At 39.9% G+C, this 17,760-nt stretch overlaps 1 protein-coding gene across 1 annotated transcript in view; it reads right to left on the bottom strand.

Annotated features, from left to right (window-relative positions):
• Positions 1-17,760, bottom strand: part of uba7 (ubiquitin-like modifier activating enzyme 7) — a 178,885-nt gene that overhangs the window by 95,080 nt on the left and 66,045 nt on the right. The window contains exons 15-16 of the mRNA XM_060919290.1: positions 11,591-11,655; positions 6,883-7,075 (exon numbers count right to left, since the gene is read on the bottom strand). Of these exons, the coding sequence (XP_060775273.1) occupies positions 6,883-7,075; positions 11,591-11,655 (258 nt within the window). The remainder of the gene's footprint in view (positions 1-6,882; positions 7,076-11,590; positions 11,656-17,760) is intronic.

The raw sequence follows: 17,760 nt of genomic DNA, 5'->3' as shown, positions 1-17,760 counted from the left end.
CAACCATCCACACTCACATTCACACTTATAGGCAATTTAGAGTAGCCAGTTGACCTAATCCTCATGTTTTTGGACTGTGGGGGAAACTGGAGCACCTGGAGAAAACCCATGCAGGCACAGTGAGAACATGCAAACTCCACACAGAAAGACCCCAGTCAGCCATGAGGTTCAAACCCAGAACCTTCTTGCTGTGAGGTGACAGTGATAACCACAGCACCACTGTGCTGACCACCAATGGTTTAATCCCTCTCCTAAGTGGAGATATTTAAAGGTGCCCTTCCACCAAAAACATTTAATACTGGCTCTTTTTGAAATACCATAGTTCACTCCGAGTTGCATATGCATGCTGCATGTGAAAATGTAATTCTACTCCCATTCCCTGTATTAGCTTATGAAAGAAAATAGTCAGAAAAACGAGCGGATCAGAAAAAGCCATACGAAGTTATGTCACTTCGAAAATTAGTATTCATGGCCTCGCCCACCTTGGCTTGCGACCGCCCACGGGAAGAAAGCGCGAGGAGAGAGACGTAATTCGCCCCAAGGCGCAGCGCGGTGCTCCACATCAGTTTCGTTTCTAACGGCAGCTCCAGCCCAACTTTGCACGCTTGTAACTCGGGCAGGGGAGGTCCCAGCCTCCCCAGACTTGGCAGCCAGCGGCCTCTGCCCTCTCCCAAACGAAAGAGTGCTCCCTGGGCTGGCTAACTCCATGCCTCGGGATGTAATTCACCTAACCCTAACCCTAGGTCCCAGCCTCCCCAGACTTGGCAGCCAACGACCCCTGCCCTCTCCCGAACAAACCAGCGCTGCCAGGGCCCATCAGCTCCCAGCCAGGGGACGTTATTCCCCCCACACCCCCCGAGGCAAGCTCCGCTCCGTGCCTCGTGCCTTGATGAGAGCCGCTGCCGCAGGGAGTATTCAATTAAATAAATAAATGAATGAATGAATGAATGAATCCCTCCCAGACGCACGAACGTGCACACACACACAAGCGTTCTGGTTGGGGAGAGAGCTCCCTTCCTCTGCTCTCCCTCTCCTCTTATAGGGCGCGGTCACTGGGGAAGACATACAAACACACGTTAATTCCCGTCAGGTGCAGTGATTCTGCCACTTACCTTCCCTGACTCCGCCCTCCATTCACAGACCGACGCTCGGCCACGCCCCTGCTGCCACATCTACATTGTTATTGGTCAAAACATCGATGTCGAGACCATAATAGCCAATCAAAACAGTTTTTACAAAGACACCCACATCCGCTTGTTCTGACCCACTGGAGGTAGCGTCACAGTGCTGTTATCCAATCAGAGGTAACACGTTTACATGTCATGAATATTAATGAGTAAGAGCTGAAATCCTGTCGTTCTCTCCCCACCCACTCCTCCACCAAACTAGAACAGCCTGAAACAGGAGAACCACAGCATTTTTTTCACCAAAACCGGCTCACAGGGCATTCATTCATACTAGAGACCACCGCACAATTAATGAAAAAACGATGCAAGGGGACCTTTAAAAAAACAAAAAAAACCCATAATGAGTCAAAAAATCGTACTCAAGACGGCAAACTAAATGTCTGAGATAAAATAGACCTTTCTTAACATCCCTGTAGGGGTCTGGAGTTTATCTCAGAGTTACATGTTTTTGCTTACAATTTAAGTCAATTCAATTCAAATAAACGTGCACACAACTTTGGCATAGAATCTTCCCTGATCATTGTTTGCAGCCATATTTATGTTTTGTTGTAATGATAACCCCATTCAGGTCTTAATCACTTGTCCTTTGTCTCTCCAAAGTCTTGTTAAGATAAGATCGAACTTTATTCATCTGAAGGAAGTTCTTTAAGCTATCTCTGCCTCGCATGGTTTCCAAACTTGACCATTGTTTTCAAATGCATGCAGTATTCTCATCTCATCTCATTATCTCTAGCTGCTTTATCCTGTTCTACAGGGTCGCAGGCAAGCTGGAGCCTATCCCAGCTGGCTACGGGCAAAAGGCGGGGTACACCCTGGACAAGGTGCCAGGTCACCACAGGGCTGACACAGACACAGACAACCATTCACACTTGCATTCACACCTACGGTCAATTTAGAGTCACCAGTTAACCTAACCTGCATGTCTTTGGACTGTGGGGGAAACTGGAGCACCCGGAAGAAACCCATGCGGACACGGGGAGAACATGCAAACTCCGCACAGAAAGGCCCTCGCCGGCCATGGGGCTCGAACCCAGAACCTTCTTGCTGTGAGGCGACAGCGCTAACCACTACACCACCGTGCTGTCCCATGCAGTATTCTGTCATTATTAATTTTATAATGAACTGTCACCTATATGTTCGGTTTCAACAAATTCTGAGTTTTGCAATACACAAGAAGGGCACGAAGATGATGAGATTTCTACATGCTGTTGAATAGGACAACTGCTCAGTCACATATGCAAACAAAGTCTATTTATAGGACTAGATCACGCTGTATAATGAAGAAAAGGAAATACTACTACAATCGCTAAACGAAATGTCATTACAACTTCTCTTTTCAGTTTATTTATTCACCTGCACCTATTCGCTAATCCCTTATGAGCAGTGATGATGTATATGTGCTTTATTGTGAGCTGAAGCCCTGACCAGGAGGAAGTTGTGTTTTCGCTTCCGTTTGTTTGTTTGTTTGTTTGTTTGTTTGTTTATCTGTTCCCAACATAACTCAAAAAGTAGTGAACGGATTTCAATGAAATTTTCAGGAAAGGTGAGCCACAGGCCAAGGAACAATTGATTAGATTTTGATGCAAATCCAGATATGTCTGCATATCCATGATTTTTCTGTCTGTTTCCAATGTAACTCAAAAAGTAATGATCGAATTTCAATGAAATTTGGTGCACAGCTCTAGTAGTATCCTAGGTTCATATGATTTGAGTTTGATGTTGATAACATGTGGCTTGATGGCGGTATGAACTCTACCAGGCATCCTTCTAATTTCTCATATTTCCATCATGTCTGACATTCCAGTTTTGTTACTTTATCTTTTTTTTCCCCAAAAAATCTGTGTCGAAATGGATATCATCCATGCTGCTGTTCATAAACCATCCCTATATGCCATAGGTAGTATGCAGAATGTGAACAATATTAATTTATAAACATAACGGACATAATTTGGTGATATATCAAAAGGCTGAAAACCTCCCTAGATGAATTAGCAGCTTTAAGATATTCTTAACATATCCTAAAAGTTAACAAAATGCTAAATTTCAGTGTATTCAGTTATAACTTGAAGAATTCTTCGAGTATAAATTTAAGTGACTTTCAATGGTTTCTTAAAAGATCACGAAATGCTATTAAAAAGAATGTTTAAAATGTCACCTAAAGTTACTAAATGTAACATTGTAACATATACTTAAAAAGTCACTACTACTTTTAAGAATACCAATAAAAGGTCTTAAGGTGATGGTACATGGGGCACCCTTTTGGGCAGTGTTGCTGCGCAATTGCACTTCGACACTTTCCCATTGAGAGTGAGCAACATAATTTCTATCTGAACGATTCTGATCATTTTGGGCAACTTTTTAAGCTCATCCAACCAGAGTGCTAGCAGCGAATCACATGACCACCTGAGAGCTTCTAAAATCTTCAACAAAGATGGCGGCGTCTCCAGCAGTGGAGCAAAGAAAAAGAGAGACGACTTGTATCTTTTTATGCCGGTATGTCGTTATGTGTAAACTCAAAGTGATGAATTTACCTCAACAAATGCTTAGAAAACTAACAAACAGCTATTTTTATGTGCTCAGGTTGTAATTTAAAGGCCCCATGGGGGCTCTCTATTTATATATTCACTTGCAAAAATGGTTGACACCAAACTCCAGGAAATACTAAGGCGTGGGACGCACATTAATGGGTGCAGATATATTCGGAATGCCCTTTTCTTGACCTGGCAACAGTTTGGCGGCAAACTGTCAACATCTAATATCAGCAAACAGAGTTTTATTCTGTCAACCAGTCTTCATCACCACTCATTTATATAGAGATTCACTTGCACAGATTCGTGACTATTCTTGTCACCAAACTCCAGGAAATACTAAGGCGTGGGGCGAGCATTAATGGGCGGAAATATACTGGAGATGCCCTTTTCTCGACCTGGCTACAGTCTGGATACAATCTGTCAACATTTCATACAAGAAAAGTGACTTTTATTTAATGAACCAGGCATCTATCCAACCGCCATGGCAGTGGCTGAAGAGGCTGGGTTTCTCTGAGACTGTTGGGGATTATTTCTGCTGAAATGCCAAAAATGCCTTGAAAAACTTGAAATATGAAACACTTGATATTCCTCTTACATTGTGCATGCTCTGCATCGTAATGTAATGCCCTGGATCTCATTGACACTATGTGTAATTATAAGGCTAATGGCATATGTTGTCCAATAAATCGACAGTATAGATTAGCCTTTGGTCTCAGTTTAGATTGGCCTCAGTATAGATTTGGTCTTTGGCCTGCTCTGTTGTTTCCATGCTTTCTACGGTGAAAATGACAAAGAACTATGACAGGTCAGCAGACTGATCTGCTTATTTTTTTTTAAACTTTGAATGCCATAATAAGCTTTTGGAAAATGTGATTAAACTTCCAAAAAAATGTGATTAAACTTCAAAAAAAAAAAAAATCACAGAAAAACCTAGGTAACTGACCATTCATGACGGCTGCATGACCACCTACAAAAATGCTGTCGGGAGGGGCCTCATGTTCCTTGAACACATTTCTAGTTAAGACATTGATTTTTTCAGCTAAGTGTAAACTGCTGTTAGCTAACCACCACTCCATAGAGATTGAATGGGATTTAGCTAACTAGCGGTGGTTTTTGCTGATATCAGAATCAGAAATCAGAATCAGAAACACTTTTATTGCCAGGTATGTGGACACACACGAGAAATTTGACTCCGGTTTCACTTAGCTCTCATAGTACAAAAACAGATAAAAAGTGTATACACAAAACAAACAAACAAATGAAAAACCAAACAAATATAGTTAGCTGAAAGTTATCCCTACATATAGGGATAATGTTAGCTCTCTTGCGTCAAGTTAAAAGTGATAGGTAACTCATGATTTTTTTTTTTGTGAGTTGTAATAGAGATTGTCTAACTTATCGTCTAACTTATCGTCTGATATAATTCACATATAGATGAATGAAATAAAGGCTGAAGCCAAGACAAAAGTGACAGCTGCAAATGTTTCTGTGTCCATCTTTGCGGTGTCGGTCTCCCTTCACTCTTATCTGATTGGTTGTTGCCAATTGTCTGTTGCCCAGCAACATTGCCCAAAAAGTTGCCTTGTGTATCATCACGTTTAAAGTTACTAGTATATTTAATGAATTAAAAAAGTTCAGTAAAGGTACTTAAATTTACTCCTAAATTTAAGGGTTGGTCTTAAAGGTAACTTAAATACACTACTAAATTCAAGGTTCCTTTAAGGTTTAGATTAAATGCAATTAAATTCACATTTTCATCTAGCACCTAGCAAAGATAGCAAAAGTGGCAGAAACTATACATGTGTTTTTAAGATTAATGTTGCAGGCAAGCTAAAAAAAAAAAAGTTCCTTCAGCAATCAAATTGTTATATGACCAAAGTAATGATAGACAATTAATAATCATTAGCAATGACCTTAAAGTGCATATCCTGGACCAAATTCGTTTTTTTTTTATATGAAAGTATGTCCCTTTACTCACTCATCCAGAAGGGTAATTTTGCACAAGGCCATCTGCCTACAGCAGAAAAAAATAAAATAACAAAACACGTCTGGAAAAACCCCAAGGGAATCTGGAGCCAGATTCGTGACGTCACCTGCGGAAGCGCCAGCAGGCTGCGCGAGCTTTGCACGGTTTCAGTGCACAGCCTGTGTAGACCAAGCGCTCCCATTTCTCTCTCATTGTCCGGTCTTTTGGAAAACGATGAGTGCTAATCCCATCAAGATTGGTGTTGCTACACCCTCCTACGATACATCTGCTAACCATTTTAATAATTACGCGATAATGCTGAAGAAATTTGCAGCAAACCACCAGGTTGTTTTCTCATAAACAAACCAACGTAGGATTCAGAGGGAGGCGTCCCGCACGTGACATCACGAAAATCAATGTTTCCCGGGAAATCCAAATGGCAAGTTTTTTCAGAGGCGGACCAATTCGCCTCAAATGGCTTGATTTCAACTGAATTTTTCTGGTATTACGCAAGGTAAAAAAAATTGCACAAAATGTAAAATGTGACAGATATTTCACCAAAGTTTAATATAAAATAGGAGAATTACATTGATCTTGCTCCTGAATTTACCCGTGATATGCACTTTAATGGCTTAAATACCTTGGCTTGGTTTTCATTGTCATGACTATACAAGTTATGAACAAATTATTCAATCAACGATTCATATTATTACCTCAGAAGTGCTTTAGTTCTTATGTAGTACTGATGACTTTCTTGATATAGTTATGCCATTACTGTATTTACAGTACTGTACTCCTGAATGTAATTACACCCGCAAATGAATTTCTGTTACTTCTACTTACATGAGAACAAACAGTAACTGTTGCATACTACTATGAGGAAGAGTATAAAGTTTACAGTGTATTCTGGTGCAGTTAGTAAGCCATTTTGACCAGCACCATATTTTTCAGAGCCAGAAAGACTTGAACTGAGTCAGTTGGGTTTGTGTAGGTCACAGCGCCCTCTGCAGGCACTTTCACTTTAAAGTGGATACTCTGAACCCAGCTGCAAGCTTGGCACTTTAACCATTGTGATCTTCCCCTCTAATATACAGACCCTCAATATACATTTACATTAAACTACATTTAATTGTAGTTATGTGTGTGTGTGTGTGTGTGTGTGTGTGTGTGTGTGTGTGTGTGTGTGTGTGTGTAATACATGGTCAGGAGGGAAGCAGTGGAGCAGCTCTGCGATGTCATTGTTGTAAAAGGTCTCCCACTGCAAACGAGCCCAGGTCACACAATCCGGCCAGTCATGGGGTCTGTCCTTCTGACTTCTATACACTGCCTCCACCACCTCGACAGCTTCAGCCTCCCCTCGGCTGACAGTACGAGCCCAAAATTCAGCATCGCTGTCAAGACGAACCATGTCAAATATTCAAACCCGAGGAAATATAGTGGTTTCAGATTGCTAAAATTAACAATATATGTGAGTTATATTTCAACCCTGGTGTTCAGTAACAGCACAGTGGTATACAGTGTCCTGAAAAAGTATTCACCCCCCTTGGTGTTTGTCCTGTTTTGTTGCATTACAAGCTGGGATTAAAATGGATTTTTTTTTTTTGGGTGGGGTTAGCACCATTTGACTGACACAACATGCCTGCCAACACCCTGAGAACACCATTCCTACAGTGAAGCATGGTGGTGGCAGCATCATGCTGTGAGGATGTGTTTCATCTTCAGGGACAGGAAAACTGGTCAGGACAGAAGGAAAGATGGATGGCACTAAATACAGGGCAATTCTGGAGGAAAACCTGTTTGAGTCAGCCAGAGGTTTGAGACTGAGACAAAGGCTCACATTCCAACAGGACAGTGACCCTAAACATACTGCTAAAGCTACACTGGAGTGGTTTAAAGGGAAACATTTAAATGTCTTGGAATGGCCTAGTCAAAGCCTAGACTTCAATCCAATTTAGAATCTGTGGCATAACTTGAAGATTGCTGTACACCCACACAACCCATCTAACTTGAAGGAGTTGGAGCAGTTTTGCCTTGAGAAATGGGCAAAAGTCCCAGAGGCTAGATGTGCTAAGCTAGTAGAGACATACCCCAAGAGACTTGTAGCTGTAATTGCAGCAAAAGGTGGCTCTACAAAGTACTGACTTTTGGGGGGTGAATACCTATGCACACTCCAGACTTCTGTTTTAATTCCAGCTTGTAATGCAACAAAACAGGACAAACACTGAGGGGGATGAATATTTTTGCAAGACACTGTATTGGGTCTGGTCTAATTCATTCATTTATTCACCTTCACTAACTACTGTTCAGGGTCACTGTGAATCTGGAGCCTGTCCTGGCAACCTTGGGCACATGGCGTGTCAATTTACCCCAGATGGCACCATACATTCTCATACTCATTTATACCTAGGGGTAGTGCAGTAGCCAGTTTGCCTACTTGCATGTTTTTGGGAGGGGGAAGGAAATTGGACAACTCCACACAAACAGTCCCCCAAGCTAAGGATCGAACCTAGGACCCATTCAGGTGTAATCAGATTCTATATAGTTTATACTTCATGTCTGTCTGAGCCATGACCACATATAGCGTAGTAATGCACCAAGGTAACAGACTTTCTAGCACAGACAACAGATGAACTACATATCTGCAGAACTTTTTGGATACCCTGAAGATTTGCACCTCCCAAAAACTTTTTGCAAGTCTTAACCTTGCTTCATTGGATAACCTCACCTGGATCTGGCAGATTTGTACCTAAGAATTACTGCTGTAATCATTCATTCATTTCAGTTGGGTACCACCCGAACTGATGATCACATCATCACCTTTTCTTTGGCTAGTCAGACACGAGGTATGCCACCACTCTTGCCGAAGCAGTTGGGGGTGAGGTGCCTTGCTCAAGGGCACTTCAGCCAGTCCTGCTGGTACAGGGAATCAAACCAGAAACCTTTTGGTCCCAAAGCTGTTTCTCTAACTATTTGGCCATGGCTTCCCCATGGCAGTAATCATAAAGATTGTCATGTGCTTATACCAGGACTCTTATTCACAGTTTATGTAATTTGAACATCTTTTCAACACACTCAGTACGGTTTGACTTTATAGTATGGATGGGTTCCCTTTTGAGTCTGGTTCCTCCCCTTTGAGGTTTCTTCCTCATATCATTTCAGGGAGTTCTTCCTGGCATTATGGATCTAAATCTACATCCTGATTTCTGTAAAGCTGTTTTGTGACGATATCCATTGTTAAAAGTGGTATACAAATCAAATTGAATTGAACGTGCGTTCAATTGCAAACACAGCCAAATCACTACAGATAGTCGCATTAAAACTGGCCTCTGGTGTAATGCATAGATTCTTGGCCTACATTTTACACTGTTAACGTAACACCTTAAGTGACATATTGGCTGAGTCGGCATGCTGGCTTTGACGATAATTATGCAGCCAGCCAACAGGAAGTAGTTGGTTTTAAGGGAAGCAGCATTCTGCAGCATTCATCATGTGTTATCTGCATGCACCATAAGTCACCTCTTCCTGTGTGAACGTGTGCACTCTGTTCTTGCTAAACTTCCCTGTTGTTCTTTTAAACAGAAAAGAGAAAAAAAGGTCTTGCTTGTAAGATTTACTACAGGAAGTCAGAAAACAAGTTAAACTCAAGCTAAGGGCTTGATCTGGATATTTCAGTGTGTGTGTGTGTGTGTGTGTGTGTGTGTGTGTGTGTGTGTGTGTGCTTTGAGGGGTAGAGATACCTTTTTGTTCCAAATGCACAGTGTGATAGAAATACACAATAGAATTTGACCTTGTGCGACATTTGGTTGGGTCTCAATGAAGAAAAATGCAGCTTTTTTTTCTGAAGTAGTCAAAAAATTTCCTTCAGTGACTGTCATTAGAGCTGGGGTTATACATAGCATTATTAAGCTACAGTAATACACAAGCCAAAAGGATTCGGCATTTTTTCACTCAGGGTACACATTTCTTTTCCAAAATGGTCATTTTTTGAAAGTTGAGTTTTCAGATTTTTAGTCAGTGCATTTTGTTTCCACATATCTTAATATTACAGTGTGAAAATTTCATGAGATATCCTCATCTGATTCAGAAGATATGGCCTCTTGATCAAGACCACAGTTTCGGTGAGTTGGTGGGGGCTACGGAGACTACAGCAGTGTATATTTTTTTTCCACAGAATAAAAAAAGAAAGATTTAAAGGTATAACTAGATATATTTTATTGGAAATATTATGAAATACAATTTGTATAACACTTAAAATGAACATATTTGTAAACACGTTCATAATTTTGATATGACACTCTCGAATCTTGATCGCCAAGAGCAATTTTTTCACATTTTTCACATTTTATTATGAGATAAAACAAAAATACTGCTAACAGAAGTGATCTGAATATTTTACCTAGTTCTTTATTGAATGAACATTGTATGATACAGCAAAACCTGATTATATTATATTCATGTATGTGCCTGTGTTATATATGCAGTTGGCATGTTAAAAGATTTATTTCAGGTTGTAGAACATTTTAATGATAGCTTTAACTTCAATAAAAAGTGTGGATGGCAATGAGCACAGAATCAAATATCTTTTCTAACGAAGAAACGCCTAACGAAGAATTGGGGGCTACGGAGACTACATTTCTCAATTAAACCACTACTCAATGCAATTACTTCAAGTCTGTAATGACTAAAGGCATTTTTATTCCTTTACTTCTCATGGTAATTATAAAAACATTATGGGAAATTCTTTAACCCTGATTAAACCCCGAGTTTAGAGAGGGCTACGGAGACTACATTGCTTTTTCCATTATCCCAGTGAACATTTTCAATGAACGTTGAAAGGTGTCGGTGCCTTACGGTCAACAAATTTTTTCTGTGCATTATTCCTACATAGATAGAGATTGAAACTACCAAAATGGATACCATTAAAAGAATCAGTGATTGAATTTTTGGGTTCCTTTTTGAGAACACTGACCAAAAACGTCATTTGGCATAACGACAGACACATTATTAAAGAACTGCAAAATTTTTGCCAGGTGATAAATGACTCCTTTATATGTATATATTAAATTACGTGGGGCGGCACGGTGGTGTAGTGGTTAGCACTGTCGCCTCACAGCAAGAAGGTCTGGGTTCGAGCCCCATGGCCGGCGAGGGCCTTTCTGTGTGGAGTTTGCATGTTCTCCCCGTGTCCGCGTGGGTTTCCTCCGGGTGCTCCGGTTTCCCCCACAGTCCAAAGACATGCAGGTTAGGTTAACTGGTGACTCTAAATTGACCGTAGGTGTGAATGTGAGTGTGAATGGTTGTCTGTGTCTATGTGTCAGCCCTGTGATGACCTGGCGATTTGTCCAGGGTGTACCCCGCCTTTCGCTTGTAGTCAGCTGGGATAGGCTCCAGCTTGCCTGCGACCCTGTAGAACAGGATAAAGCGGCTAGAGATAATGAGATGAGATGAGATTAAATTACGCAGAGATACTACATTATCATTTCATATCAATCTTATAGCACAAAATGCACTAGAAATGTGGGATTTTGTATGATGTTATATAGTTCAGTGTACAGTGGAACAGTATAACATGCCAAAACAGCCCTAAAGTGGACCAAAAAGGCATAAAAAATGAAAGAATCAACATGGAAACAAAATTTAAAAAGTGTTCTCTGTGGTGATCCAATGACACAAATGTAAACATATAACTTTAATACAAGAAACTTGACATATATTTTTTAAATACACCTGCATAACATCTTATTTCTCCAAATGTGTACCCTGAGTGAAAAAATGCCAATTGTGTGTGTGAGGTGTATAAGAATAATGGACAGTTTCACCAGGAGACTTCAACTTCTGGACATTTATCTCAGTCAGTGTGTGTTCTCCTCACCTTTTTAACATTGCATGGTGGAATGGAAACGTACCTGAGATACTGGTTCACGTTCTCTGGTGTGTGCTTGAAAAGGCCCTCAAACTGCTCTCTGGCCCACTGAAATGATATATAGTGACAAACTTTATATATATAATCCACATTCACTGGATATGAGCAAGAGCATGCTCTGATTGGCTACACTTCTACAAGGATATCAGTTCATATACCATGAGTAGAGAAAAACAAAATGATGGAACGTGTTGCTGAACCAACCAAGGATGAAATAAAAACTCTACTCTAAAACAAAACCCCAAAACTTATCAAGTATTTAAAAGAAACAAAAATAGCTAAAAGAATATATAACCCCGATTCCAAAAAAGTTGGGACAAAGTACAAATTGTAAATAAAAATGGAATGCAATGATGTGGAAGTTTCAAAATTCCATATTTTAGTCGGAATAGAACATAGATGACATATCAAAGGTTTAAACTGAGAAAATGTATCATTTAAAGAGAAAAATTAGGTGATTTTAAATTTCATGACAACAACACATCTCAAAAAAGTTGGGACAAGGCCATGTTTACCATTGTGAGACATCCCCTTTTCTCTTTACAACAGTCTGTAAACATCTGGGGACTGAGGAGACAAGTTGCTCAAGTTTAGGGATAGGAATGTTAACCCATTCTTGTCTAATGTAGGATTCTAGTTGCTCAACTGTCTTAGGTCTTTTTTGTCATATCTTCCATTTTATGATGCGCCAAATGTTTTCTATGGGTGAAAGATCTGGACTGCAGGCTGGCCAGTTCAGTACCCGGACCCTTCTTCTACGCAGCCATGATGCTGTAATTGATGCAGTATGTGGTTTGGCATTGTCATGTTGGAAAATGCAAGGTCTTCCCTGAAAGATACGTCGTCTGGATGAGAGCATATGTTGCTCTAGAACCTGGATATACCTTTCAGCATTGATGGTGTCTTTCCAGATGTGTAAGCTGCCCATGCCACACGCACTAATGCAAACCCATACCATCAGAAATGCAGGCTTCTGAACTGAGCGCTGATAACAACTTGGGTCGTCCTTCTCCTCTTTAGTCCGAATGACACGGCGTCCCTGATTTCCATAAAGAACTTCAAATTTTGATTCGTCTGACCACAGAACAGTTTTCCACTTTGCCACAGTCCATTTTAAATGAGCCTTGGCCCAGAGAAGACGTCTGTGCTTCTGGATCATGTTTAGATACGGCTGCTTCTTTGAACTATAGAGTTTTAGCTGGCAACGGCGGATGGCACAGTGAATTGTGTTCACAGATAATGTTCTCTGGAAATATTCCTGAGCCCATTTTGTGATTTCCAATACAGAAGCATGCCTGTATGTGATGCAGTGCCGTCTAAGGGCCCGAGGATCACGGGCACCCAGTATGGTTTTCCGGCCTTGACCCTTACGCACAGAGATTCTTCCAGATTCTCTGAATCTTTTGATGATATTATGCACTGTAGATGATGATATGTTCAAACTCTTTGCAATTTTACACTGTCGAACTCCTTTCTGATATTGCTCCACTATTTGTCGGCGCAGAATTAGGGGGATTGATGATCCTCTTCCCATCTTTACTTCTGAGAGCCGCTGCCACTCCAAGATGCTCTTTTTATACCCAGTCATGTTAATGACCTATTGCCAATTGACCTAATGAGTTGCAATTTGGTCCTCCAGCTGTTCCTTTTTTGTACCTTTAACTTTTCCAGCCTCTTATTGCCCCTGTCCCGACTTTTTTGAGATGTGTTGCTGTCATGAAATTTCAAATGAGCCAATATTTGGCATGAATTTCAAAATGTCTCACTTTCGACATTTGATATGTTGTCTATGTTCTATTGTGAATACAATATCAGTTTTTGAGATTTGTAAATTATTGCATTCCGTTTTTATTTACAATTTGTACTTTGTCCCAACTTTTTGGGAATCGGGGTTGTAGTCCTACCCCCCAATATCTCCTGTTCCACACTCCAGCCCAGTCGGTGGCGGTAATGCACCTTTAAGTTGGTTTGCCAACTGCCGAAAAAAAACCTTAAAGAAGAAGAAAGAAGGACCCCCCCGCCAAAAAAAAAAAAAAATCAGCAAAATATGGAATAAAAGTGGTAAGAATATATCTTTTTTTGTTTTTCAAGAATTATTATTATAGCATTTTTCACAAATTGCTACTGTCATTTCGCCGGTTTGTTTACATTCTAAGTGGAAATGATTTTGTTGGACATTTTGTATAAAGCATTTATTTATTGAATTTGCAAAAAATAAAAATAAAAATGCACTATTTCTCAAAATCCAGTGAATGTGGATAGAATAAAACAGCTATTCCACTGAATCTTTTCGTACATGACTAATAGCTGACTTGGCGCGTATCAGCTCCTGTACGACTCAATTTCATGGAATAACTGTTTTTTATATATATATCAGTGCTGTGCAAAATTTGTAGGCACCCTATTTTTTCCATACAAACTTTGTTATAGGTTTCTATTTGATGACGTCTACATTATCGAGTCGGCACAAAAACAGTTTAGAGTCCAAACATTTGTTTTCCAGCACAAAAGTCAATGTTACAGAAAAAAAATGCTTGTATCCAGAGGTGGGTAGTAACACGCTACATTTACTCCGTTACATTTACTTGAGTAACTTTTTGGATGAATTGTACTTGTAAGAGTAGTTTTAATGCAGCATACTTTTTACTTTTACTTGAGTATATTTGTGAAGAAGAAGTGGTACTTTTACTCCATTACATTGGGCTATATTCTGCTCATTACTCGCTACTTTATTTTTATTTTTATTTATCCGTGCGATGCATGGTCTGTTTGTTTATGTTTTGTCGAGACTTCCAGCAGAGGCTCTGTCACATGACAGCATCTCACCGATCAAATGTAGCAGCCAGAGCCATAATGGGAGGAGCTATGGTTTAATTCCATTTCGCCAATCAAACAGAGCCAAGCTGCCGCGCGCCCGCACACAAAATTCCTGCGGCAAGAGCATTCCAGATGGAAAAGAGCACGGAAGCAGAAGAAAAATGGCAGAGACAACGGCCAGCGTTTCTCATCAAGCTGAAGAGGCACACCCCTGGCCACACATACAAACCATGTTCACTCTCCAAACAACAAAAAATAATAGTTATGTTATGTGGTGTCACATGTGTCTCCCCAAACCAGTGGACGTTTCAGCTTATAAAAACTCAACGTCGAATTTGAGGAAACACATTGTGGTAAGTAGGCCATGTGCTTTTGGCTGTCTTCGTAGGCAGCCGTTAGCCCTGTTGTAACATCATAAATAACTGTAAAATACATTGTTTTGTGGAAATGTATTGACGCACTGCGGCCTCAGACGGCAAGATAACACACACACACACACACACACACACACACACACACACACACCAGAGAACCAAGAAATACAACCACAAAAAATCTTCCTAACAATCACTTTTTATTGATGTGAAACCAAACAATGCTCATGAAAATAAGGTTGCTCGCCTGATGTCAGCTCCTCAACAGCGTTACAGTTGTACACGGCTCTGGCCAAAAACTGGGAATGGAAGACTGATGAAAACTTACTAAATAACAAAACGCGTAACATATCATTTGTGAAATCTCCATTTTTCAAGCTGCTGTATTTGTTGTGGATTAGAGGGATTTGTGAAGACTTTAGGTGTTTTTTTCTGTGAGATTTGTTTTATTATTTGTCTACAAGTGCTTGTTCACAAAAGGAAGGGCATTAACTTGTTAGCTTGACCGCTTGCTAGCAATCCCCACCACCACCCAGCCAAGCTGGGCACTGGCAGCTAGTTAGCAACCTTTTTGCTTGTTACTTCCACTTGCTAATAACTCTGCGAGATGGATCCAGTAAACAACTTTTTGGGAGATGAAAGGATTAACATCGTTGATCGCATCTTACAGGATTATTTCCAGTCTTTTTCGTACGAGGAGATATTACGTGTGATGTTCAGCTGCTGTGAAAGCTGAACAGTCACTTCACGGAGTGAACATGCACGCGCACACAGTGTTATGGTTTATGTGCAGACTGCCTTTTTCTTCTTTTTCTTTGTAACCTCTACCCATTGTTTTGTTATTATGTTACTTTGTAAAGATTAAATTAATTAATATTTAATTTATGATTGTTTTCACCTGTTCACGGCTAAAAGGTCACAGCTTCACAGTGCAAAATTGGCTATTAAAGCTGAACAGTCACTTCATGGAGTGAACATGCGCGCGCGCACACACAGTGTTATGATTTATGTGCAGACTGCCTTGAGCTTCTTGTTATTGTTAATACACAGAACTACACACACACAGTTCAGGGTTCTCCACGAGGGGTTTTAGAGGTGCGGGCCGCCCCCCTTTCTGTGATTCCCGCCCCTGTTTAATTTCTGCCGCCCCTTTACAAAAGGAAGAGACGTCCCTTTGTTTTCTTTGTGACAGATAGCCTTTCTCTGTTGGAGTACCGACAACACGACAACACCCGAGTGTGAAACTCATTTACCAGCAATTAGTTTAGTCAGTCTGACGATTATAGTCTAAGAAAAGCGTTTCACACTTCGGCGTTTTTGACACATTGTTCTTGCGCCGGGAGATAACACGCCTTTATAATAATGTGTGAATCGACACCAAGTTCGAGATAACTGATTGTTATTGTCGGCAGAGAAATAAAGGATAAAAAAGTTCAAAGTTGGTGAGTTTAAATTACAATGTCATTTTTCTTTTTTATCTTCTTAGACTGTTAACTGGTGAACATGGATGGAGCAGTGTAAATATAGCCATGGAGCAGTGTAAATATAGTTAAAACAACATCTTTTCAATGTACTTTATTCTCTAAAAAAAATTATTTTTTCCAGTGGTGCTTGCAATTACATTTCCATTTCAAACAATGCCAGCTTTTGTGGAGCAGTGTGAATATAGTTAATACAAAAACTTTTCTGTACTTTTCTGTTCTTTTTTTTGTAGTTTGCTAAATAAAAAAAATATTTTTTCCAGTTCCATTTCAAACAATGTGTCTGAATATGATGTGTAAGTGTGTAATGTTTGATGTATGATGTGTTTTGTACCAGTCCAATTGATTCCTCTATTCTAAATGATTACTATTTGAGAGTATTTTATGCAAATGACATATGTAAATTTATGCAAATTTGTTTCAAGGTCATCCAATTGACCCCCACCCCCCTATATTTTCAATCCGTGGAGAACCCTGCAGTTTATATGTGTGAAATATATATGAAATCTCTGCCTGTTATGACATCCTGATCAATAAACAAAGAAGTTACTCAGCAGTTACTCAGTACTTGAGTAGTTTTTTCACTTAGTACTTTTTACTCTTACTCAAGTAATTAATTGGACGACTACTTTTTACTTTTACTTGAGTAATATTATTCTAAAGTAACAATACTCTTACTTGAGTACAATTTTTGGCTACTCTACCCACCTCTGCTTGTATCTGAGCAGCATATTCCATAAGAGAGCACTTTTCAGATGAAAAAAGAAAACATAATGAAGGCTGCTGGGTTTTGGCGCAAAATGAAGAAGCGAGTGTGACAGTCAAAGTGTCCAGAAGAACTGGGGCTGGTTCTGCAAGATGCTCAGTAAAACCTACAGCGCATTTCCTTATCAAACTGCACTCACTGTATCTGAGACTACAATTTTTTTTTTAAAGCAAAGGGTCGTCTTACACCAAATATTGACTTTACTTAATTTATTATGGGTTACTGCTGTTTATAGTATTTTTTTAATGGTGAAACATTTCATTTCATTATTTTTAAGCCATTTTTGGTCAACAGCATTTCTTTACATGCGCCTAAGACTTTTGAACAGTACTGTATTACAGGCATCATGTACTGTATGCTGTGTAAATGCAGCATGTGCTATGTATGGAATAAAACATGAAGGGGTCGATTATATTAGTCAGTAATGGAGTGATGTGATGCAGCCTGGCACAAAGCGAAGTTTTTCCTGGGATATAACAGAAAATTGGTAATGATATTTTTTATTAATTAAAGCACAACACATCATACATTTTATTAGTTAGATTTAAAGTTGTGAGACAAGATAGTTCCTGCTTTCACTCATGTAACAGCAGCTATAACCTGTCATTCCCTCATCTATCAGTCTCTCATAAGATTAAAAAAAAGAAAACTCAGCTTGCCATGTTACTGAGTTACTGAGAAAAGCGTATTGTTTTCTGTCCTGTAGACTCTCCAG

Source organism: Neoarius graeffei, chromosome 4 (genome assembly GCF_027579695.1).
Source record: "Neoarius graeffei isolate fNeoGra1 chromosome 4, fNeoGra1.pri, whole genome shotgun sequence".
In the NCBI taxonomy this organism is placed as follows: Eukaryota; Metazoa; Chordata; class Actinopteri; order Siluriformes; family Ariidae; genus Neoarius; species Neoarius graeffei.
Note: the sequence above shows the minus strand (reverse complement) of the source record. Positions and strands in the feature narration are given on the sequence as shown.